The sequence below is a fragment of the Xiphophorus maculatus genome, chromosome 11, assembly GCF_002775205.1.
Source record: "Xiphophorus maculatus strain JP 163 A chromosome 11, X_maculatus-5.0-male, whole genome shotgun sequence".
NCBI lineage: Eukaryota > Metazoa > Chordata > Actinopteri > Cyprinodontiformes > Poeciliidae > Xiphophorus > Xiphophorus maculatus.
In genome coordinates, this window is record NC_036453.1 from 6,048,682 (window position 1) to 6,075,160 (window position 26,479).

Sequence of the window (26,479 nt, forward strand, 5' to 3'; positions counted from 1 at the left end):
CCAAAAAAACATTTATGATAATTTTGTCTTACTGGTACTTTTGCCAGAAAGACAAAATGTTCATTTTGCTTTGCCAACGCTGTAAATCTACTATAATTGGTGACCACTTATTTATAATCGTTATAATTTTTATTATAAATATTATATGTACATTAAAACATGCAAGAAGCTAGTTTTAGATGAATGAAAGTGAGTTTAAAAAAAACTGCACCAGGATGACCAACTTTTGCATCACTTAGTTTAATCATGAAAGGATTTGGACAGTTCTCCTGAATGATGCATTTACATCACCCCCAAAAGTGCTGTGAATGGGCTTCTTCCACATTCGTTGTAAAAATGAGTAAGTAGAACATCATGAAGACGGGCAGGAGGAAAATGATTTTCTCTCATGTCCTTTTGATATTATGGTTTGATAAGGAACCACAGAAGGGCTTAGATATCAGCAAGTAGATTTGCTGCTTTTCCTGTCCTTTTAACAGAGAGCAGATGTACCTCATGTGCATCAATAAGTTGTAGGATTATGTCTGTGAGTATTTTCAACAGCAAGAGGGCTTTGGTCTGTGCCTTCATCCATGAATTATTGCATGTTTTAATGTCCATTTGCTTGCCTGCACATTTCAACATGTGCTTTTCATTGGATATGAGGCTCGTTTACTTATCGGAAGCTATTCTTAGAGTGACCTTTCAAAAGCCATGCCACGCAGCCCTGTTGTCTGTGTGCGGCCGCCTGTATGATTCAGTTTGAGAGCAGAAAGCCCAGGGACACATCAGTGGCCTTCTTGCGATTAAGGAGCTTCTCAGTCTCCACATGATTTGTTGATGGGGCAAATCTGGAGGCACTTTGACTATCTGCTCTGCATGAAAAGTCAAAAACACAACCATGCACACCCATGCTTATAACGTATTTATATAAATGCACATGGCAGGAGCTTAAAGGATTATCCTAACAATATGATAAATCACGCCTTTGTTTCATCTATGCATCCTCAGGGGGAATTGTAGGGCCCAGAAAAGATTCTCCATCTGCATAATGATGGTTTCACACAACTAGGCAACTTTGGTAGATAAAAGAATTGGTTTCCAGCCTGTAAAAGGTGAATTTGGTTTCTGAGTCCTTTTAGTCTGAAAAAGTAACAAAAACAAACAAAGCACTTTAGCAGCTTTTTAACTAAATTAACAGTTGTCATTTTCCTGCAAGTCATTTTTTACCTTTATCCTTTTCAACATTCCATTCTTTTTTGTACATCTATTATACTCAAAATTTTATATTGTAGAAATACGAGTAGGAGAGATTTTGTTGTAAAAATTGAATACAAGTGGAGACAAAAGGATTTTGATGGCCATTTGTGCTTTTTTAAAGAATATAATATTTGTTCGCTAGGCTTGCAATTAGGAATTCCAGCTTAATTTAATTTAGGAGAACAAAACCAAATTTGACCAAGAATTTACAGAAAACCAAAGAGACCACTATAAATAGTAAGCCTTAAATTATTTCTCCAAATCAAGTCCTATTGCCTAAAAAATGCTGTTGTTCTGTCAAAATTATTTTACTGGGGTTTTTATTAAACATGGTAAATAAATAAATACATAGTTTTAGTGATATTTTTCCAAAAGACTAGACAAATCTAAGGTGGCCATTAAAAATATTTAATTCTGAAACTAAATATGTGTGTACAGCAAAGATATTTAAAAAGTAATAAAATCATCATTAGTACTAGCAATTTAAATAATAATAATAATAATAATAATAATAATAATAATAATAATAATAATAATAATAATAGAAAACAGAATAATTTATTATGTGTTTGTCACATTTTAAATAACAATCCAGCTCCTGACGTTGCACTCCATTGCGTGTTGGTTATTTCTGATGACACAATAATTATAATGCCCAACTGACTGCTGTTTGAGACAGATGTTGTGTTCACAAATCTTGAAGCAGGTCAGTTCCCAAACTGACTAGAAAATGAGACAAGAGGTCTCTCAGCCACAGTCAAGGTTCTCTGCTCCGACAAGAGAGCAGATGGCAGTTTGTGAAAATAACAAACCAGATCAAAAGGAGAGAAACTGAGGACTGCAATTTCTCAACACATGCGTATCACTTGTAGATTCCTCTTTAATGATCCCACATGAAACATGCTAGAGAACTGTGAAACAGAAAAAGTGCAGGACATTGTAAGTTTTAACCACTTACTTGCACACAGCTTATGTGAAGCCAGACAAAATTCACAGTGACATTTTTGTTTTTGCCTGTGTGCCTTAAGGTAACACTGTAATGACAGTGATTTGTGTTTTTTAGTTTCTGTTGTACCATTTAGTGGTACAGGGGGAACTGTTTTTAAAATGTAGTGTATTTCCAATCAATGACACCACCTAGCAATACAGTCGGCCTGTCTATCTGTCTTAGTTTTCAAATATTTGTTGCCATGTCTAATTCCCGTTGCCAGCACGCACTTTAGACATTTTAAGCACTCAAAGAAAATGTGGTTCAATGATGAAGAAATAAGTTAAGACCTAAACAAATGTTGTTTTTTTCACTTTTTCTATGGAATCTATGTGGGATCATCAATCAAAAAGCTAAAATATTTATAATGGTGAATTAGATTTAGAAAAAAAAGCATACTGTGGATTTAAAAACAAAAACTTTTTTGATGCATTTCTGTCCCAATAAGCAATAAATCAATAAATGGCATGATAAATTGAAAATGAGCTCGATGATTTCAATTCTTGTGATAGTTTTTGAAGGGTCATTTTGTTTTTACAAGTAATTCATAATCCATTTTATTTATGGTTTCAGTTGTGTGTGGTTTTTAGTTGTGTTTTATGTGAGACATTTAAGATTCCTTACAGTTCCAGAGGGGAGTATTCTGTACAAAATTAAAGTTCATTAGTCTTTGAGACGGCAAACTTGCATTATTATACATGAATGTCATGACCTGAAAATGTTCTCAAAATAACAATATTAATCACAATAATATTTGGGATGTTTTATCATCCCGAAAAATGTGTTATCGTGCCAGACCTAACTTTCCCACACTAAATTAAAACAAGCACAAACCTGCACTGAATTTTTAAATACTGATTACAATGAAAACAGTTTTAAAAATGTAACAATGTTATTAAAAATGTTTTGCAAAGATTCCCAACAATCAAACCCCATTAAATCATCTCCTTGTTTGTGTCATTCATCTCAGGGAGGAACGTAGAAGAAACTCCACTCTGCAGGAACGTTCAACGCTTCAAACTATATAAACTTTCTTTTTAAGCAAAATGTCATTGCTAATAAAAGCAGAACACTGTACCCTGTTAATAATCTTTTTAAAAATGAGCACACCACAAAAATCAGTGAAGGATGCAAAATCATTATCCAGTACATTACTTTGCAACATCTCAAGTTGGTAAATATCAACATATTGCAATAATCATGCTAGCCTAGTTTTTTCCCATTCTTTGTCTAGGACGTCAGCCTACATCCTTCACATCTGATGATATTATCTACTTCAGTCATTGATTACAAAACCCACTCCAGTTACACAGTGACTCCGCTCCACAATATGATTTTTTTTTTTCATTTTAATTCATAGCTGCATCCATTCTACTGTTTAAACAGACAATGGGATAAGGTCAACTGACTGTAGAAAGAAATGTGGCAGGAAAAACAAGACAGTTGGACGTAAAAGTGGCAACAAATGTCTCTTTTTCAGGCATGACTGTAAACCTGCTGGGAGAGCATTGATCCCCCTGCTGCCAGGGGGGTATGAACACTTTTGAAATTCACTAACCAATCTGATGCTACGAAAGAGCATATGTATCAATCTTGTTCTTTTGTAATAAAGTACGCAGATGCTCTTTTATCAAGAGTTGGGTTATATACCTGAAACTGTCCTGACGGTTTCAGTGGTGTTTCTCAGGCCAACGAAGGAGAATTGGTAAAGCCTCCATGAGCGAATGTCCCCAACCTCAACGGAGCTCCTTTTCCACCTGTATGTAATTTCCTCCTTGGGGTAGCCATCTGAAGAGGACAGGACATTTGCACAGTCAGGGAGCTTTTTAAACTTACAACAGAGCATTGTTTTTCCAAAGCTAACTATCAACAGTTTATCTACTTTTTCCAGATAAGAAAAAAAAATTGCATCACTATTCAGTTTGATCAGTTTAATTTTACTCGTTTCAACCTGAGACAATGATTATCTAACTGAGGGATGTACTTCATGTTGAGAAGACATTTGCTCCATTTCTGAGGAAAAAGTGTATTTTCTTTGAAAATACTGAGCTGACTTAGAAGTAAAAATTGCATCATTGATCTCAGGCCATGGGTGAGTGGGCTTTCAGTAATTTCATTCTACACTGCACACTCTGCAGACGCTCTAATGAAAATAGTAATCTTACTTGTCTAAAACAGATTCACTTAACTGAGCAATTGGATTATCATAATCAAGTCTTGTGAGTATCGAATTTCTGTGCGGTTTGGAAAAACAAACTGACCAAAAAAAGCTTTAGCTTTTCTCAATGTTCTCCAGCGGAGCAGTGTTAACATCTCTGCAGACGGTCAAAGTCTAGAGATGAGCTGTGGTTTGAATTATGCAGGTGAACTCCTTTAGAGCAAGCCTAAGTGCTCTCAGACATCCAATAATGTTGGTCTTCAAAGTAACACATCATCACAGACCAAGAAAGCAGTCTGCTGTTTTGCTTCTAATGCATTTGGGAGATATTATACGTTCAGTCTCCTTCTGGGAAGTTGAAACAAGGAGGAAACAAAGGCTCAATGACAGTAGTTTAACTTCATTTCAATTCACTACAGGTGAATATACTGAAATGTATTTTCTTCTCATTTGAAACAAAATTTCTGCCAAATAGCCTGATAATATTTGACTAGTCTTAACCATTGCAAAAAAGCATGTAATGACTAAGCTTTGCTGCTTTTTGACATGTGATGCGGAAATTTTCCCCGTGAAAACAAGCACGCTTCTCTGCTTGCAACATCTGAGACCGAGCATCTGTGGTGTATGTCAAACAACTTTCAAAGCAATGGAAAAAATCCATAGCTCTCATTAAATTTAAATGAATTCACATGCTGCAGTTTTAGCCTTGCTAACCTCTTCAGCTTCTCTTTCTTCACCTCTATTCTTAAAGATAGAGATATTCAATCAGGATTCTTCCTGGAGAAAATCCCATAGTATCTCACAGTAAAGGTTTAGCACTCTCATTACTCTCAGCACTCTCAGTACCCTGAATACAATGGGATGTTAAGTATTTTGAGCTCTTGTTACTTTTTGACAAGATTCCAAGGTTAACAAAGTCTCAAGAAATATTCACAAGTGCATAAAAGCCAATCAACAGTGATGTTGGTAGATGATAAGAAAAACATTATTCTGACCATTTTAAGAATTTGAACAAATATTGTGCTAATTTGCAAGGAAATATTTCACTACAGTCTATGACTATGCACATAAGAAAACAGGAAAATAAAGGAAGCTGTAAAGTAGCAGTGAATTAGCAAACTTACAGCTTGAAAACTCCAGGGGACAGGAGTGCTCATCCATTGGGAAGTTATTTAACTTAAGCTGGCACTCAGCATCAATGGTTAACCTGCAGAAACAAAACATTTGCATTCACCATTCCTAAAAATATACTAGAAAGACTGAACTTAATGTTTAAATACTTAATAAACACATAGTCAATTAATTTAACAACAAAATGCCCTTTTTCCTAATGATGCTACGTATTAGAAAATAGGATTTTGCTAAATTAAATTAGACAGAAAACATTTTTCTCTTTTCTTTCATCCTTGAGGAAATTTAACAGCAAAGTCATTAAACTTCTGCTTAATGGGAGAATGACCTTAAATTGCTTCACCCATCCATGCATTTGCTATTGTCATGTATCATTGTGCTTGGAATCACAGCAGCCATCCTAATTAACCAGTGCTTAAGTTCTGAGTTCCCTAACAAATTAATGAGGTGGAGGACTAGTGTTCTGCTCAGAAGAACATCCATCATAGCTTGATTGAGCCCAGAAGACTTTGCTTTCTCTCTTTTATCACAGGTAAAGCATTTTTGTGCAAGTGTCTGCAAAAGTGACAATATAACAAGGTAATATCTGTCACGCTATGAATGTATGATACAAATTCATTTATTTTTTTACTTTGAAACATAATATTCTCAAATATACTTGGATATACTGATAACAAAAATAAATTAATATGCTGTTGCCTTGCAGCAAGAAGGCCCTGGGTTTGATTCCCGGCCCGGGGTCTTTCTGCATGGAGTCTGCATGTTCTCCCTGTGCATGCGTGGGTTCTCTCTGGGCACTCCGGCTTCCTCCCACAGTCCAAAAACATGACTGTCAGGTTAATTGGTCTCTCTAAATTCTCCCTAGGTGTGAGTGTGTGTGTACATGGTTGTGTGTCCTGTTTGTCTCTGTGTTGCCCTGCGACAGACTGGTGACCTGTCCAGGGTGACCCCGCCTCTCGCCCAGAACGTTAGCTGGAGATAGACAGCAGCACCCCTCCCAACCCCACTGAGGGAGAAGGGTGTACAGAAAATGGATGGATGGATGGAATTTAAAAAGGGAGTAAATTATATTTTGCCATAGAGGTAGGATGGTTTGAATAGTTTTTTTCCTCTTATAGCTAAAGTTGATTATTTAGAGATCTGAAACACAATATGTGACACAAATAAACAAACAGAAGCACTGCTGTATCCAGCTGCTTACTTTTCTCTCTTCAAATAAGTTACCCCTGGCCTGGTGCTTTGTTTAGTGGTGATACCTTCCTGGAGGGGGGCATTGGCAGGGTTATTGTTGCCAATAACTTCATGTTATTGTTTTGTAGACGATACACTCGGCTCTGTCTCTCGTTTAGCAGTCTCTCTCCAAGACACAGCAATTGAGGGAACTATTGCTGTGACTAACTCTGTTATGTACTCTGTTTTTCATAGCATAGATCTGGCTCAGACCTTATGTAATTAGATATGTTCCTCTCCTGGATGAAGTCACTGAAAGAGCTACTGCTGCCATTAACTTTTTAATTTTTGGTTAGCAGATGGCACTGCAGATGGCAACTCACACTGAACCAGGTTCTGCTGCAGGTTTTTTCCTTTAAAAATGAGAGTTCTCTTCTCAACTAAAGCTAAATATATGCTCACTATGAGGACTTACTGTAAAATTAATTACTAATAATCAACTATCCAATATCACCATAGCTACTCTTGTAGGAAAAGTCATTTTTGTAAAGTAAATTGACTCAACTTCCTTTGACAACCTTTCACCAAATGAAACATACTGAACATGATTGCACTGCTTTGAAAAAGTGATCAAATTGGAATGAATGTGATCATAAATGTTTATAATTTTGGAAGGCTTTTTTGGTCTCGAAACAACATTCTATGTGTATTGCCACATAAAATATGTATATAAATAAACAAACTACAACTGAATTGATCTGAATTACTTTATCACAGGTATTGAGATGTGGACAAATGAAGCCTAGGCGCAAATTCAAACTGGAAGACTCTTTTATCCCCACCGGGACCCGTTAATTGAAGCGACCTGCCCACAATCGTCGACCTATCAACGCCGGACCAAGCCACGTCACGTCCAATCACCGACCAAGTCCCAGCTGATAAGGACCTTCATTCATGGCGTCCTTCGCTCTCCAGCCGAGCTCAACCTGTTCAGCTGCACGCCTCAGCTCTCAGTCAGCTATCTCACCAGATCCTTTTCGTCGTTATTGCTCGTCCTTCCACCTCTAATGTCAGTCACAAAAGCTGCTTAGCCGCGGGCTCGGCTCCTTCTTTTCCTTCAGACGCTCCTCAGATGGAAGAAGAGTTCCTCCCGGTCCAGGCCTCATTCATTCCAGACAGCTTCTCCCGCCGCTCTCTCGCCGATCTGGGATCTACCGGCCCTCGCTCCTATGCCACCCGCTTCACGATCCGTCTCTGGCAAGTGGACACATAATCCCACCGTCTACGTTGCATACGTCCCCTGGCAGCCTTTCTCCGCCCCGGCCGGGCCGCAACGTCTCGCTGCTTCGATCTACGCTGCCGTTTCCTCCCAGCTCATCGTCCACCATCTTCCTTTCCACCGCCAGCGTTCATCGCACCGCCTTCCCACTGGTTCCCCGCTTTGGCTCAAATCCGCATGACCGCTGTCAGCCCGCCCGTCAGCACCTCCCATCGGACTTCCCACGCCACGCCCGCCTCGGGCTTCGGGGGTAAGATGTAGCCTTCGCGTGCCTCATTCACTCTTTACAACGCGACAAAACGTAGGAACTTTATTAGTTTATCCCCTTCCTGAACTCGCAGGCCCTACTCGCATGCGCCTTTCAGGCTGCGTTCCAAACTTCATCATTCTTACATCAGTTAGTTACATTGGGGGCTTCCGTACTTCCCATGCATGTGTTCTCGCTCTTTTTCGCAGTTAAAACTGCTTATCTGATGTTTTCATGTCGTGGCCTTTTTCTCCAAGCCGCCTTTAAACGCATCATGAGTGCTGAGACGCTCGCGCTGGGTTACCCAGAGGGCAGCGAAGGAGAGCGCAGGCGCGTTAGAACTTCGGCAACAATCAGCAAACGCAAAGAACCGTGCAAATGTTTCCCCAAACCAATCGACTGAGGCGAATAGGGCCGTTTGATACAGGCAATCATAGCTAAAAGTTCACTCTCATAATACAGATAGCTAAAAGGCGACTCTAGCACTTCAGTTAGCTAAAAGGCGACTCTAGTACTACAGATGGCCAAAACGTGACTAGCAATTCGGTTAGCTAAAAAGTGACTCTAGTAATTCAGTTAGCTAAAAGGTGACTCTAGTAATTCAGTTAGCTAAAAGGTGACTCTAGTACTACAGATGGCCAAAACGTGACTAGCAATTCAGTTAGCTAAAAAGTGACTCTAGTAATTCAGTTAGCTAAAAGGTGACTAGTAATTCAGTTAGCTAAAAGGTGACTCTAGTAATTCAGTTAGCTAAAAGGTGACTCTAGTAATTCAGTTAGCTAAAAGGTGATTCTAGTAATTCAGTTAGCTAAAAGTCGTCTCTAGTAATTCAGTTAGCTGAAAGTCGACTCTAGTAATACAGATAGCTGAAAGTCGACTCTAGTAATACAGATGGCTAAGAGTTGACTCCAGTAATACCTTAAGCTCGTTGACAAGTAGCCTGCAGGCTACCGATGTTGTGGTACATGTTCAGCCTCGTAGATTCATTTCGCCCTACCCGTTAAATTTTATCCTGAGCCAGGGCGGTTCTCCGCTAATAAGCAAGCTGTCCCATTTTCTCATATTTCAAGCTCATGTCCCGTCCAGTGCTTTTACGCTTCATCTCTCATCTGAAATCTGCATACCATTTTTCTCAGATTATCCTGCCACTTCCTGGTTCACTCAGCTTGTCCTCTAGCTCACTCAGGTTCCAGGCTCAGATGCGTTCGTTCCATCTCGCTTCTGAACTAATCATCATTAAGCACCCTCCGGTTTCCCTTACGGATTCGTTAACACGGCCATCAGCACTTACAAGCCGCCCTGAAGCCACGGCTTTTTATAAAGGAACCAAACCCCCTCATCATCGCCTGGGTCCAAGTCAAGTAGTCGCACGGCAATTTTCAACTAGCCAGCCAAATCAATCAATCAAATTCCTATCGTATAGCATGTCGTAAATGGATTAACATAACTGCGCTTTAAGAGCTCAGGAAACCGTCCGATTCACATTTACCTTGATTGGTTCCTTGTACTCTCAAGCTGCATCAGCCGTTGTTGTAAGAGCTCACGTTCAGCGTTATGAAGTTATTGTTGGAGGCCGTTCAGAGCTGTTTGTTCAAGAGACCGGGAGCGGGTCAACGAATAAAAGTAAGTTTTCTCCGCGTTCAAGCAGGATTCGTATATCCGAGCAACTTAAATTCAGGTATGACAATCTAAAGAGTTATCATCACGATAACGTTTTTGCGGTTTATTTGTCGTCTCGCTGCCATCTGCTGGTACAAAAAAAAAAAAAAAAAAAAAAAAATTAACTCCATAGCGAGTGAAAATAATAGCTTCATTTGTCTCATCTTCTGTATTTCTCGTAGACCACTCTCAGCTCTATTTAATAAATTTCGAACCAGAAATCTCTCCTCTCATCCCTTACCGGATGCTCGTGGCTGCTGTAGTATTTAAAGATCTCACTCAACAAAGCTTTTTAGCAGCAAGGTGTCTTCAGCGCAAGTGCTTTTATATCATAACAGCTCAAGAACCAAAGTCATGCATAGGGAAGCAACAAACAAAATATGATATCAAGTTAAGTTCCGTCATTAACTTTGTAATTGAGCATGTTTCCAATACATTCTAAACAGGCGGGTTTTAGTCGAGATTAATCAAAGTCGTGTTTCAGCTGTTTTAGGGTCTCCCGGGAGTTGCTCCAATCCGCGGGGTTTAGATGCTGAATGCTCCTTCTCTTTCTGGCCTGGTCCCGGGGTCGTAGAGCGGCTCAAACCGAAAGACCTCATGAGCCTGGGACGTTGATGCTTTACGGCAGATCCTCATTGTTTCGTGGTGCCAAGTCGTTCAGTGATTTGCAAACTAACAACGGTATTTCAAAGTCAATTCTTTGGGCAACAGGGAGCCAGTGTCGGGATCTTAAAACTGGCGTTTCGTGCTCCATCTTCCTGGTTTTTAGCGAGAACGCGATCAGTAGCATTTCTGACCAGCTGCAGCGTTCGATTGATTTGTCGGAAAGACCCGCAAAGTCGCGTGGCAGTAACCAATGTAACTGAAGATAAACACATGGATGATGATCTAGATCTGGCGAGTCGTTGTTGTTTATTCCAATAAGTGCGAAAATTTTTTTTTTACATAATTTATATATGGGCATATATATATAAAAATCCCCAGTTCATCTTCAGCATTCTTTTCACGTAATGAGTATCTCTCCTCCGTGTTCGCAGCTTCCCTCAGTGCCAGACGAGCACTGCACGATCCACTGGTGGTGGTTGGTCAACCTCAGGCAAAAGTGCACACTCTTATGCAGCAATCGTGATGCATGTCCTTCCCCTCATCGTCCTTCACACTTTTATTTTCAGGTTCATTCTAGAATGATCTTGTCTTTCGCCCGTTTCCTCTAACGTCACCCTCCGAGTCTGATCCTAGCATCAGCATCCCACCTACAGTAGCAGGCAGTTATTTTCTCACTCTAGTCTATTCATTCTCCCATCCTCTTTTGCTATCTCACAGCTAGCTTCCTTCCACCAGCTTACATATCTTTTCATAGCATCCACTTTACCTTTGTTCACCTTCATCTACAATCTTCTCGTCTCTTACCTCCATCTCTGCAATCATCTTCTAATTACTCCTCGAGACACAGCCCGTAAGCCCCTAGTTAGCCTAGCTCCTCCTGCCTCTAATTCTGAGCTTCGGCCCTGGCCTCAGCTCTTTTTGGGGGGATTTCATTCTCTATCAGTAATATCACTCCATAGTATCATTATTTCACCTCTACTGGCCTTCACCCATCAGCATTCCACCTTCTCTTGCCCCGCTGTGTCCCCGCTCACCCATAGTGATCACTCTTCTCCCAGCGGCACTTCTCCCTATGCCTCGAACCATTCCCAGCTGTCCTTCAGCCATCTGCCTCTCTCCTCTAATGCCTCGCTGCGCTTCCAGCTTGCTTCTTTTTCTAACCAGCTGCCCCTCATCCCTTGTCCTGTTCCTTCCTCTGCTGGTCCCTTCCATGTCTTCGTTACCTCCTAAGCCCTGCCGCTACCAGCTGGCTTCTTTTTCTAGCCAGCTGCCCCGTATCCTTTTCCCCGCTCCATCTCCTCTATTCAATGCGTCCCTTTATCTTAAGCCCTGCTCCCTCTATCCTATACCCTGCTTTAGTTAATGCTGGCGTTTTTTAACCAGCATCCCCCCATCATATGCCCTGCTCCCTCTATCCTACACCCCTCTTTAGTTAATGCTGGCGTTTTTCAACCAGCATCCCCTGTCTTATGCCCTGCTCCCCTCATCCTACACCCCTCTTTAGTTAATGCTGGCGTTTTTCAACCAGCATCCCCTGTATTATGCCCTGTTCCCCTCATCCTACACCCTCCTTTAGTTAATGCTGGCGTTTTTCAACCAGCATCCCCTGTCTTATGCCCTGCTCCCCTCATCCTACACCCTCCTTTAGTTAATGCTGGCGTTTTTCAACCAGCATCCCCTGTCTTATGCCCTGCTCCCCTCATCCTACAACCCTCTTTAGTTAATGCTGGCGTTTTTTAAACCAGCATCCCCTCTTCTTAGCCCTGCTTCTATCCCTTCATTCTCACCCCACGCATTCCCCGCCGGCTTTCCTATCATCATGCCCTGCCGTGTCCTCTGCCAACTATCGCCAGCCCACGTCCATCCCACTAGTCCCGCAGCATTTCCAGCCGGCTCATCCTCCAGCATCCCTATGCCCTGCGTTCTGCTACCCCATGCCCCGTTGTGTCCTCAGCCGGCCGTCACCTCCCAACATCCCTTCCTCCCTTGTCCTGCCGTATCCCCAGCCGGCTCTCACACCACGTCCCTATGCCCTGTGTTTTGTGTATTCTACCGCCTCTTGCCCTGCAGCATTCCCAGCTGGTCTTCACTTCCCGTCCTACTCTCCCTCTCCTTTAACTGTCATGTCACGTCCTTTACGTTATTAACTCGGTAGCCAAAGTCAGCGCAACTTCTTTCCCCCTTTTTACTTTCTGCCTTATATTCACGGCCTCGGCCTCTTTTTGGGGGATGACGTTCCTAACAGCATCGGGGATGCTCATCTGAAGCCTATCGCTAACGCTGCGATAACCGTTATCCCCAGCCGGGGCCCGAGCGCCAAAGACTTTAAATTCTGTTTGTCAATAAACTCTTCTAATTGTCTTCTCATCTCCGTCTGAGTCTCTCCAGATTGAAATGAAGCCTAGGCGCAAATTCAAACTGGAAGACTCTTTTATCCCCACCGGGACCCGTTAATTGAAGCGACCTGCCCACAATCGTCGACCTATCAACGCCGGACCAAGCCACGTCACGTCCAATCACCGACCAAGTCCCAGCTGATAAGGACCTTCATTCATGGCGTCCTTCGCTCTCCAGCCGAGCTCAACCCACCACCACCCCTTCTCCTCCATTCGCCCGGTCCTGAGGCCCGCACCCTTCTTCAACCTCCACCACCAGGGCCGGGCCCCGGGGGATGACGTTCCTAACAGCATCGGGGATGCTCATCTGAAACCTATCGCTAACGCTGCGATAACCGTTATCCCCAGCCGGGGCCCGAGCGCCAAAGACTTTAAATTCTGTTTGTCAATAAACTCTTCTAATTGTCTTCTCATCTCCGTCTGAGTCTCTCCAGATTGAATTACATCTCTGCAATAACTTGTAAATAGTGGAACCAAGTGTAAAATTTTCTCATTTCTCAAATAAGTAATTCATTTACCTTTTTTGAGTGAGGCATTGTTTTTATCTGGAGAATTGCACCCAAATATTCTAGTACAATGTTTCATTGTTTTTTTTTATTTTAAATATATTTGTTTTTTCACAATTGTGCTGGCAATATATGCATATATATTTATATGTGTATTTGCATTTCAACGTATTCCTCTACTTGAAATACAAGGCACAAAATGTGTCTTTAGCATTTGCTCTTTTAACTTTAAGTTTTCTAAATATACTTTACTGTTTTGATGGATTACAAACTGCACTGCTCCATTCATACAATGCATCATAAATCTAAACTTGTGACTATATAATTCATTAATGAGTGGACATTGTGAATGCAGCCATAGCAAAAAATTCACAGGAAAATAATTGAGGCTGCTATGTGTGACCAGTTTATTAAGAAAAACTGACAGGAGTCCTGCTGAGCAGATTATAACTACAACAATCTCTAATTCGTATGAGCAAAGAGCTATTCTGGACTTTAATAGGCTCTGGCATCATTGTTGGTTTACACAGACTAAGGACTTAAAGTTGGGAACCAATCTTGCAGAACTGCTTGAACAACAGACCTTTGCAGTCACAGAGAAATTATTTCAGCCCCTGGTGTCACATGATTTACAACAAACTACATTACAAGCAGACAATAGCAATGTGCTTGTGTAGTATTGGTTTTGAAATTATTGAAGAAACAAAATGACACTCTTTCCTAGAATGAGTAATTGTGTATTTTCTTGTCATACAATTAGGATTTATAAATAATAAAAGTAAAAGAAAACATAAGAAATACTGATGGGTGTTTTCTGAAACATTAGTTGCAATTAGATGAGTTGAAAGTTATTCACTTTCAACTCTTCCAATCTTTATTGGGATAAATTGTTAGTCTATGATGACTCTATAAAAGTTTTACGTGTCAACACGGTTGCCTTGCCTGAGTGTGTAGAGTATTCTTCCGTCATTCCAGATCCTGAGCATACGATTGGGTGTGGTGATCCAGTGGGCATCAGCTTTCTTTGAATTCCGAAAGAAAGTGTCTGGGATCCAGATCTTCCCAACCATGTTGCTGTTGAGACGAAGAACCTTCATCGTGCTGTTGAACTTTAGCCTCCTGTCGTACCAGGTCTGAGCAAAAAATATGTCGATGGTGTATTCCTGACATTAACAAAAAAATACGTTTAAGCTCCATTCATCAATTACATTTGCAACAAGCTATTTTATGTATTTGTGCACGTTCTCCAGGCCATCCACATTCAGACAGCAAGAGTGCTGGAGTAAGTGAAAAGAAACAAACAAAAAAAGAGACTAGATGAGCCCAGAGGTTCAGAGGGAAGTAGAAAAGGAGTGGAAAAATAGAGATTTGTGTGTAAGAGGACATTGGACTTTCTAACAAAGATTTCTAAAAAATAAAGTCAAAGTCCATGCTAAAAGGTTCTAACAGTTACTTGAAAATACTAACCAGACAAATTCTTCTTTTCTTTCACAAAGCACAGACAGACAGCTGAAAACAGTAATGACAGAAAGTCTGAATAATGTTTTAAGGATAATAATGTAGTTTTCTTTTTTTTGTTTAAACTGTTGGAAATATCCAAGAGCAGTAAAGCTCTGCCAAACTCCCACAGCCATACAATCTGAATTCCTGATACTCTTCAAACCTCTTTCTCTTCAATAGTTCAGCCAGTCCCTCCTCCCTTTGATCCGTAGATCAAAATTAATAAATCAAAATTGACCGCTACAGATACATACGCCCACACCATCCATCTTCTCTCCTCTTCAGAAAAAATGACAAGCCGCATTTGTCATGTCATTGTGGGAACGTACTTTCCCAATAGCATGCATTACATGTGAATGTTAAGCCATCAGTCAACCTTTCATGTGAGTATAGTGTTCTCTTTTCTCTCACACACACACACACACACCATGCATTCAATGTGCTTGTATTGTGACTCCCAAATGCAAAATCAAACACTCATTTTCTAACTGATCATGTCAATGTATGGGTGGGTCTTGAAGCCAACACTGAGTTAAATGAAACACCATCAACATCATAAACTACGGACAGAAATCAATTAATTTTGACCCAAAAGAAAATATTTTAGAGCTAGATCTTGTTAAGGATGAACTGGCAGAACAACAGTCGCATGCTTTACACCTGCGCCAACACAACACCTATGACAGGCTTCTTTATGAATGATAAATAAAGGTTCTGGGACACTTTTCATCTGATGGTGACCAATTTGGATACTATTCCTTTCCCACTTACCATATTGATGGCATTGACTGGGCCGATGCTGTTGACAAACATGTCAGTGTGGATCACTGTTGGCTTGACTGCAGAGGAGAATAGAAAACTAGAGTTCAGGATTTGGCTGCAATTAAAAAAGTTACACAAGTACCTTGAACGCATGTGCAACAGTTATTCCATCAGTGATATGTCATAAGCATTTCAAATCATATGAGGCATATATTTATTCTTTATATACCGTGTGTATATATATATATATATATATATATATATATATATATATATATATATATATATATATATATATATATATACAGTAGTACCACCAAGGAAGGATGGGAAGTGCCCACCACTTTAAATCTGCCTAAATCTGGCCAGACAGATGCAGATGCAGATTTTGTTTCTTTTAAAGAGAAATTTAAGAACGTACAGGCTCTATTGACTTGTAACATTAGTAATTTGTGTCCTTCCTAACATCTACATTTTAAATATTCCACCTCTCCACCAGGATTTCCAAAGCCTTTGAATTAGCCTGGGTCAGAGGCTGCTGGCCATAGTATATGGATCATGACTGAAAGGACAAGATTCTGGATGACTGACCTGAGCTTGAAGACTTTTATCAGCCAAGAGGATCAGTTTATTTTCTAAAATAACATTTTAGAAATACTGCTGGACTTTTAAATACTGCTATGAATTTACATCATGAATTGAGAATTAGTTTTGATCAGATTTGATTTCTGTCCAAATAACTTCAGTTTTCATCCAAACAGCATTCTCCAGAGACATTAAATCACAATGGACTTCAAAAGAGAAACACAGTCAGCAACTATTCTTAATTTACAGGACTCCATGGAATAGAGGTAAAATTTCTCTGACTAAATATGGCTCGTTAGTATAGTTGCTGGCTCAGACACCAGTAGAGCTGGCTAATTACTTCCCATGTGGGAATGTGTAAGTTGTAGCAACTGAGAGAAAAAGATCATAGCATGTTTTGAAGATGACAGTAAAGACAGTGGCTGCCAGCTGCCCACTGGTGCCCACAATCACCAGTTTCGTTCGTTCGTTCGTTTGTACATACATACATACATACGTACATACATATATACTGAATGTGTTTTTACATATATATATATATATATATATATATATATATATATATATATATATATATATATATATATATATATATATATATATATATATATACTGCTCAAAAAAATAAAGGGAACACTGTAAGTGTTAAACACCTGTTTAAGTGTTCCCTTTATTTTTTTGAGCAGTGTATATATATACCCCCGAGCTCAGAGGATAAGAACCACCCGCGGTGGGTGAGAAGGGAATTTTTTTTTTTTTTATATATATATAAAACACATTAAGCAGATGAATGTACAGTATGCAATGTTTTCTCCAAAATTGAATCATTGCATCTAAATAATGAGCAATTCATCTGCTGCGACTTGAACACTATGTTTCACAACTTCTTCCTGGTTTGCATAGATCTGAATTGCACACCAGCTTGTGCGTTATCAAATGTCTCTTGCTGCAGATTCTAATATCATGAAGTTTTGAACTTTTGTCTCAGACAGACGACTTCTCCTGCTGTTTTAATGTTCATCTTGAGGTTAAATCTGCCCTCTGCTACCACACTGGAGACTGGAATTACAAGCACCACTTCAGCAAAAGTTTTGAAATCAGGGAACATTTATCTAACTGAAGTGATCAGAAGTACCTGTACTCTGTGTGTAAAATTAAAAATGTCTGTATGTCTGCACCAAGTTGTCAAGTCTTTCAAAATCACAAACAAGCTTGTGGTAGAAAGCACAGAACATATGCAGGTAAGACATAATTAGAGAATTAAAGGTTTCATAGAGCTAGAAAAGGCTGGAAATTATTTCAGTAGAAATGCATAATTTACAGAAAACAAAACAGAGTAGACTGACAGGGCTTTATCATTACAGGATGGTGTGTGACAGCTTCTGTCTTTAGCCAGATTTCCCAGGAATGCTGCCTCATGAATCAAGCATTCAGGGATACTGAGCATCTCCCAGTGCTGCTCTCACAGATGGATGTGATAGGCACATGCAGACAAGCAAGTCCTCCTCAGCTGTCTGTCAAAGTGAAGAGAGAGAGCAACTTGTCTGCAGTCTTACAGGACCATGATGAACAGCTTCCTTCACCATAACACACGCATGAACACAAACACTGGTAAATGTTTTTATAAATAGCCAGGTTGTCTGTCACAGCTCAACACACAGTGGCATTGACCACTCAGCATGTGGTAATTATGAATTAGTTCATGTGAATTTGGAATGTTGTTTCATTTCTGGAGCTTGAACAAACAGAAGACACTACAGTGCTTGACCATAACTGATGAGCAACTTGTTTGCGGGCTTACAGGACCATGATGAACTGATTCTTTGTTCATCATGGTTCTGAATTTTAACTTGAGAATAGTTAAAATTCAAGAACTTCAAGTTTTCAAAACAAACTTGATTTGGAAGCTGTTTGATTTGTTAGGCCACTATATTACTAAAACAAACTGACTGGACAGAATCTCACAGCATTTGTTGAAGTGCTGGAGATCATCATTCCAGATGTCACAATAGGCACATAAGCTCTCAACCAACCAGCCCTGCCTTAGCCTTGGGGTCACAGGCCCGAAAGGAAGGCACAGTCACATGTGGATTATTTTTCTTCCAACCTCCTGGGCAGGAAACAGGACTTTCTAAAATCTTAAAAGGATGAGCTAGAAAGTTTAAGATCAGTTGTGTGCTTAGTCAAAACTTAGATATGTCAATCCCTTTGTTGTCCAACCAATCCAGAAGTCGACTAAAGCCAATACGGTGAACGTCGATGGGTGGTTTCCCTTCGGTCTTTAAAACCCAACGATACCGCTCAGTCTGCCAGAGCGGGGCAGCTGTGTACCAGTTTACCTGCTGGACCAGAATGAGTTATTCCAATTAATTGTTTTGCTTTTTGCCAGACCCCCAAGCGTTGCCCCACACGTGTCTGGGCTTGTTAATTAGATAAAATTCTTTAGCCATTTTTCTTTTATATGTTGGTTAATGCTTCTCACTGAAGAGTTGCTGAATGTATGCTGTGTGATTGTTGTCACACATTTGAAGGATTCACTGGTCTCTCTTAGCCTTGAAGGTATATTTTTTATTTTGGAAGTCTGTTCATGTTTTTCTCAGTTAGCGCATAATTATTGACACAATCTTTCAACTGCAAAATTGCTCTTTTGTTAATAAATTTTCAGACAAGTATGTCTGTGATCATTCTGTCTCTGTGTGAGGAGTGTTTACTGCTCAGTAACACTGAATTCATTCTTTCATGGGTGAAAGAAATTATTTGGCTAATAATGTAATAGCCTGGTGGTACCCCAATTCAACTAAAGAAACTCTAACTTTATTAATAACTTCATTAATAATACATTTACTTATTGACATTCATAATCACATAAACAAAATATTGATTCAATTTATGACTTCTAAAAGATTTATTCTTTTTTTCTGCTCATGCTTGATTACAGACTGATAATTGCATTAACTGTGAAAATAAGAGAGAGAAAAAAAAATCACCCCATACCTCCAATGTCAGGTCTGAGCTTGTTATCGTAGCCATCTAGTAGGCTGTTTAGGATGTGTGTTACATCACTCTCATACACTTTGGGAGTCAGCACCCACGTCTTGTTAGACACCTCATCATCATCATCATTCTGGAGGGAGCTGCAGGGAAGAGAGAAGGAAAAATACACCTTACTGGTGAATGCTTTAAAAAGGCAAACAAGCATATATCTTTCCTGCCAACAACCATCACCATCTTCAATAACTCTTTGAAGAATATAAATTAATGAGTTACAACAACAACGTTTAATTTCCTTTTGGGATTAATAAAGTATTTGTTGTTTTCAGCCAAAGTGTAATAAAAAAAAGCAACTCAGAGACAAAATGAAAATCATTGAAATCCCTTTGCTGTTTTTATTTTATCCCATGAAACTAAATATATAAAATGCTGCAGTCATGTTCTGCAAGTTTCCTTATAATGTCTGTTGTCTCGATCCTTTAAAACAAGACAGAAACTTAGGAGCACAAAGCGATCACAGTGACACAATTCTCCTAAACATGAATGTTCTTCATTTTATATCTGTCTTTAGCATATGCTGCACATTGTACGTTATGCCTTTGCTATCCTGTAACAATTTTCTTTGCTCTTCTGTAACCTTTGCTCTCTTTTTGTCAACCACAATTCATACCCTTGTAAAGTAATCCTATGCTTAATGATTGGATGGTTTTAGTTGTGTTTCTGGGAAAATGACCCACTAAATTCAATGAAAAGTTATAACATTTGTTCTTAAAGTGAAAAGTAACAAAATAACTTTTATGGAAGACTGATTAAATGTTAACATTGGGTCACAAATTCATCGTATATAACTAGCCATTATCTTAGTATGGAAGTGACCTGATGGAGAATCTGTTTTCATCCAAGCAGATGGTCAAAATCATCCACTGAACTGACATACTTTAGCATCTCAAGGGACAGAGGCATTTTTAGAGCTTCTTTTTTGGCTTAACTTTAAATAGCACCAAGCTATCTGATCAGCTTAAGTAACCCCCTCTTTACACCTCTAAGATCAGGTTGTGATTTTATAAGGAAGGACAGCTGTCAAAAAAAATTATTAAAAAAATATAACATCAACATGTTGACTTTTTTTTTTGCAAAATTTGCTGTTATTTTAAAAGCCATTACATAATATTGTGCTGTGTTAAAAAGAAAAAGAGGCTGCTGTGATGAAGAACATAAAATATTTCAATTGCAGTTAGTTGTGTCTACTTACTTCTACTCTAAGTCAAGTAAATCTTGCAAGTTTTACATCAGAATTAAAAAAAATGTTTAGCCAGCTTGTCTCTTGTTAAATCAACTTAATGAACTTTAATTTCTGAGATAAAATAAAAAAAACTTCTAGTTGACGTTACTTAGAGAGCGTTAGGTAAATTTCTATCTTCAGGTCAAACCAGCTGAAGATAGGTGGTCAAACCTGACCTATCATTATTATGTAATAATGATATGACCTTATATCATATCATTAATGAGTCATCAACAAGTCTTAGCAAAAAGATAAACTTAAACTTTAACAAATTAATTAATTAATACAACTTTTCTACCTCCCACAACAACTCCCAGAGCGGATTTTAATATGCAGCCAAAACTTTTGGCAAGGACAAAAATGTTCTGTTTTGCAGCTCTAATATTTTTAGATATTTTTACATGCCTCCATGGTATGCAAAAAAATATTCAACAGATTTTAAAAAGGTTCAAAGGTTAAATCTTCTTCATATATTTAGTAATTTCTTACAGCATGCTAGATAATCCATGTACTGCTATGGCATTAAGTTAATTACATTGCTTTTGTTTATTAACCTGTTGTTAAGAATAGATAACATTTTCTTTACAGGGTTAAGATTTCCTGACTCAAGTAACTAAATATTATTCTTTTGATCTATATTCTTCTACACTGTGAAAGAGTGGCTCATCAATACACAAATCACAAAAATACAACAATCTGTGCCCAGAATGTTGGAAGAATTCTCTCCAAAAGAACATATCTGATAACTCCTTATTCATGGCAGTGTTCTTAGACAGAACAGTGAGCATCACACTCTTTTAGATAAGAAGCAACCCTACACATGTATCATGAGGCTTTAGTATTCGCAAGACTCAGGGCTGATGGTAGCATTCACATTTTTCTCTCTGAATTATTGATTTTCCAGGTGTCGCAAACAGTAAGATGAAGGATTTATCAGATAAAAGGAAGTGCACCAATCTTTTGTTGTCCAGCGGGAGCTTTCCTCATTTGCTCTATTGGTGTTTATGTCTCACCACAATGCTGCATATCAGACGCTGAGAATCATCTCACTGACCTGATAGCCAATGACAAGAAAAAAACACCCAGACTCTCTCATCTCTGTTATTGGGAATTTCCGCGGAGCAAATATTTTAAATGAATTCCAAAATAAAGACAACATATTATCTGTCACACAAAAATATAAGCACACTAAGAACCTGACCACTGCCACATAGAGCAACAATAAACTACAGTTAACTCTGTATCTGAGGAAAACAAGCACAACAAAGAAGCTTACAGCAGTGGGGCAGCAGTTTGGAGGAGCCAGCCTAACTTCGATAAGTACAGGAGCCCAACCCCCCACACTGGGATGACTGGTGTGATGACTGGTGTGAGATCACGTTGGACTAAAACACCCCCTACACTCAATCTCATCACTATCCTCCACAGCAACATTTTCTACTGGAGATCACTACCGGTTTTTAGATTCCACTTTTTCTCTGGTCCTCACAGATGGACACAGTTCAGAGGAATTCCCAGCAGAAACAGTACCTCATCTACCTTCCACAAAAGCTGCTGGTTATCCTTTACACTGCCATTATTCAGACTGTCTTGTTCACATTAATGAGTGTGAAGTTTGGGACTGCCACAAAATTTAAAATCCAATAAATTTATTTGCATCAGATCACTCTGATCCCTCAGAATATAGTTTAAGATGTCAACACAAAACTGCAAAGTTTAAAAAGCACATTTGTGTCATCTTACATAATTTTGCATTTGTGTTTTTGTAAATTTGTTCACCATTCACTGTCAGTCCCAGAGTTTGAATGAAAGCATTTATAACATACAACTGGCAATAAAATATATATTTCAATTTAAAAAAATAATGATAGCATTTCAAGACAACAGTGTTAAGAAACTTGTTTGTGAATATCTCAGGTGCATCAGGGCCCCCAAAATGTTGGAAGTGTACAAGTGCTGAAAGTGCTGATCTAATAGAAGAAAAGCAACGAAAGACCACAGAAATTAACAAAAACCCAAAACCAACTCAAAGAACCCAAGATCCAATCAATTCTACTGTACAATGAGAAGGTGGTGTGTTCATCTTAAGTGTAATGCAGAAAATAACCCTTGAAAGCCCTGGGTTTCAAAGAACTTGCCCACCATCCCAACATATCAGGGAGATATTGCATAGAAGGAAACCCTTACAAAATAATTTATACTTAAAGAACTAAAAGAGACACCAGTATAAAATAATAAAAGTTTAGAAATGGTGAAGGTTTTCACAGAAAAGCACAGAGACAGATGGCTTTCTTATGTTCTCATGTAATAAATGAGGGATGGTGTGTCATCCAACAGTCTTCCTTAGACTACATTAAATGCCATTAAGAGAAATCAACTTCCACTGTAACATGAGTACCTAAAACATTAAATCTTGATTGACTTACTTAGGTGAGCATAAACAGCCAGACAGAGGAGACAGACAGGGTTGCAAGAGGGAAAAATATCTACAGTTTTTCAAAGTAGCTGGATTTTTTAATATTCATGTTGAATTGCATCTCTTTATGGAAATATTCCAAACATAACCGGATCAAAGGACGAGCCATGTGTTCTCCACTGCAGACACAAATGAGGGTCTGCCTACTAATTTGATACCTGAAGTTACACAGAGAGAAAAAGAGCACTGAGCTACATGAGCGCAAGTTTGAGCTGCATGTGTGTATTTGTGTTTATACATATGAATATGTAAGCCAGTGATTTCGTTTGCAGAGATAAAAATGAGAACAATGTCGTTGGATCATGGCAACAAACGGCTCTATGACGACTACTTCACATTCTGGTTGTCTATATTATTTTAAATATAAAGAAACTAAATCTAACAAAAATGCACAACATTCACCAGTTCTGGGTTCACTTTTTCAGGAACAATATAACAAACCGGGTTTGTTATATTGCTAAACTTGCTAAACTTTCTTTTAGCAAGTTTAAACACACTTGGAAGTAAAGACAACACAAATATTGTATTAGCCAATCAAATTGTAGCAACACACTGCATTTTGGCATTTAGACTGGGTAGAAAAGACATACTAGTGATCAAACCATGCATTAGAATCACAAAACAAAGAGCTTTATGATATCTTGAATATTAGCTTGTAGCTCTGGGTGTGAGATGATCATTTCTCTGGGACAAAGATAGATTGTCCTGATAATTTTAGGAACTTTCATGTTGAACCATCACTCAAGTTTACAGATAATGACCTAAAGAAGAGGAATAAAAGAAATCCAGTGAATGGCAGTCGTTTGGTAATAGCAGCTCAAACAGCTACTTGTTACAACCAAGGTATGCAAAATATCCATGTTGAACACAGCAGAAAACTTCACTTAGTGTCACTCCCGTGGGTTAAGAGTAAGAAGATTAGGTTATGGTTTTCACAAACTTATCAAGCTTCTACAATAACAAATTGGTAAAAGTTGGCATGGTTCTAGGAGTCTTGATTTGGACTGGTATATTCATGGTGGGATCAGAATCTGGAGTAAATAACATGAAAACATAGCTCTTTCCTGTCTTGTTTCAATAGTTTGGGCTGCTTCTGTAAAGTGTAAAGTTCTTGACACACTTCAGGCCACTTAGTAGTGACTGAATGTTGTTTAAATGCCACAGTCTACCTGGGTATCCAAACTGATGATGTAAATCCCTTTAAAACCACAGTGTACCAATCTTCTATAAGCTATCGTCTCATCCATGTTAGTGGATCTTATTACAAAGCTCAAATAATCTCAGATTGGTTTCTTGATCACAGCAATGAGTTCACTGTACTCCAATAGCTTCTACAGTCACAAGATTCCACCCCAGGAAGACTTTTGAGATGCGGTTTAACAAAACACATGGATCAATGACGTGCAGCCAGCAACTGTACAATGATATACTGACAAAATGGACAAAGCATTTCCAGAAAATGTGCTTAACGATTGTTCAATGTCTGATTAATTAGTTCCTGGTGATAAAAAGGTGTGTCTACTTAAATGTCCAGAGTGTGCAACTTTGTAACTCTTCTCTATATCAGATATTATTTTTAAAGTTACCATATTTAAAAAAAAAACAAACCAAACATTGACATGGAACTTTTCTGCATCAGTGATTAAATATGTGTGACTTTAGATGAATCTCTCCCACACCTGTCCTCCATTTTACTTCAGACAACATGGCTACATGATACAGTTTACCAAGCCTAAGCTGCCTTTTAGGGCGACGTGACACAAATCTGACTTTTCCACTGACAGGTTAGGGAGCTCAACAGCAACACCGAGGCAACATTCACACATCTAAAATTGGTATTGGCCGGTAAAAGCTAAAGCAAACTTAAACCAAACAAACACTAATTCTGGTCATCTCTATATTTTAATTTTTAGCTTAGACACTATGCTGCCTCTTGTGCAATAATAAAAAATAAATGAAAATGACGACACACTGTAGCTGCTAGGGATGCATTTACATAATACTTATTAATTTGATCTATTTTTTATGAATTTCCAGAGAAACATAAAGGTTCAGACATACAACAAAATAGAGAAAAAATGCAAAATTGCTCTATAAAAAGGTATTTAGTAAGGTAACCAGTGAATTGTAACAATTTGAATTGTAACAATTTGGTCAGAATTTTAAAAGTCTGTCACAATCATTTGTAGTTCATCTTTCTGAACGTAAAAATATGTCCTAAGTGCAAAAAACCTCCCTATGTTTATTTGATTTGGACTGATATATTTGTGGTGGGATCAGAATCTTCCCTCGATTGCCCTGCTGCAGGGCTTCATGTCAGGAAAATGAAAATGGACCGACTACGTGAATCGTCTTTGGAAAGGTTGCCAGAAGAAAACTTCTTGTCTCTGAAAAGCAGTTAAATTTCCTATCGATAACTGACCTACATCTGGAATTATGCCAAAACAAGGCAACTTGGGGGACTCTGGTTTATCAGGCACATAGTAAATGGAGGCTCCAGTCCTCAATGCAGCTGTTTTGGGTTTGATTCCCAACCCTGGGCCACTCACTGCATGTTATCTCTTTTTATCTCTTGGGCACTCTTCTTGTCATGCTCTGAATAAACAAAAGCCACAAGTGCTGTAAAATATTCAAAACAAAACAAAAGAACATCAAGGAAACAGGCTTTGACAAATTTGACCAAGTTTGTGATATGTAGCCATAAGGCACAGCTTGGGCAAAACTCTGCTCAGCATATCAGCACAGATACCTCATACCAACTGCCGAGCAGGGTAGTGAATGGATGACAGTTGACACTTGTTTTGTTGCCACAGAACATAAAAACTTGCAACAGCTGAGTCAAACCAGAAACACTTTGCTGTACCTAAAAATTCCACAGTGTAATGTGAGCCAGTCTGCTTCACAGCTGAAGTTTGAAAATGAAAATAAGACAGCAGTGTAAAGCTTCAGGACTAACTTCCTTCTAAGGTCATATGAACATTTTAACAACCACGCTTGTGCAATTAATTGTGCACATATCTTAAAAATGTATAAATGGCTAAAGTGAGAGTTTTTTTCATAGTGAATAAACATACTCAAATTACACTTCTCCTTAAGTAAAACTATTATACAATCATTTTGTTTTTGCACATCTCTAACAACAGCTCGATTTATTGTAGAAGGCACTGTATATATGAACTGCAAACAATTGTCTGTGTGAAAAACCTCCTGATAATTCAATCACTCTGTTTCTCTGAAATATAATAAAAAAAAATATTATTACTCTGCAACTTTATCGCCTAAAATAGCTTTAAATAAATATATTAAAAACATAAACAACATTTGGATATTTTGTTGTAAGTAACACCTTTTCAACCTTGGCAATAACTGCTAGCAAGACAACATTAGCTTAGAAAAAAGCAGATCATAAAAGTAACCTTTACCCAAACATAAATCAAAGGTGGAGGTAAACAACAATTCTCATATGTAATTTCCAATTATATGATTGGAAATTATATATAATTG

The 26,479-nt window shown here is 38.7% G+C and overlaps 1 protein-coding gene across 4 annotated transcripts in view; it reads right to left on the minus strand.

The window, feature by feature from the left end:
* Nucleotides 1-26,479, minus strand: part of gabrg2 (gamma-aminobutyric acid type A receptor gamma2 subunit) — a 49,347-nt gene that overhangs the window by 20,778 nt on the left and 2,090 nt on the right. For all 4 annotated transcript variants that reach the window (XM_023342149.1, XM_023342148.1, XM_023342147.1 and 1 more), the window contains exons 2-6: nt 19,221-19,360; nt 15,651-15,718; nt 14,322-14,542; nt 5,510-5,592; nt 3,878-4,015 (exon numbers count right to left, since the gene is read on the minus strand). In XM_023342149.1, the coding sequence (XP_023197917.1) occupies nt 3,878-4,015; nt 5,510-5,592; nt 14,322-14,542; nt 15,651-15,718; nt 19,221-19,360 (650 nt within the window). The remainder of the gene's footprint in view (nt 1-3,877; nt 4,016-5,509; nt 5,593-14,321; nt 14,543-15,650; nt 15,719-19,220; nt 19,361-26,479) is intronic.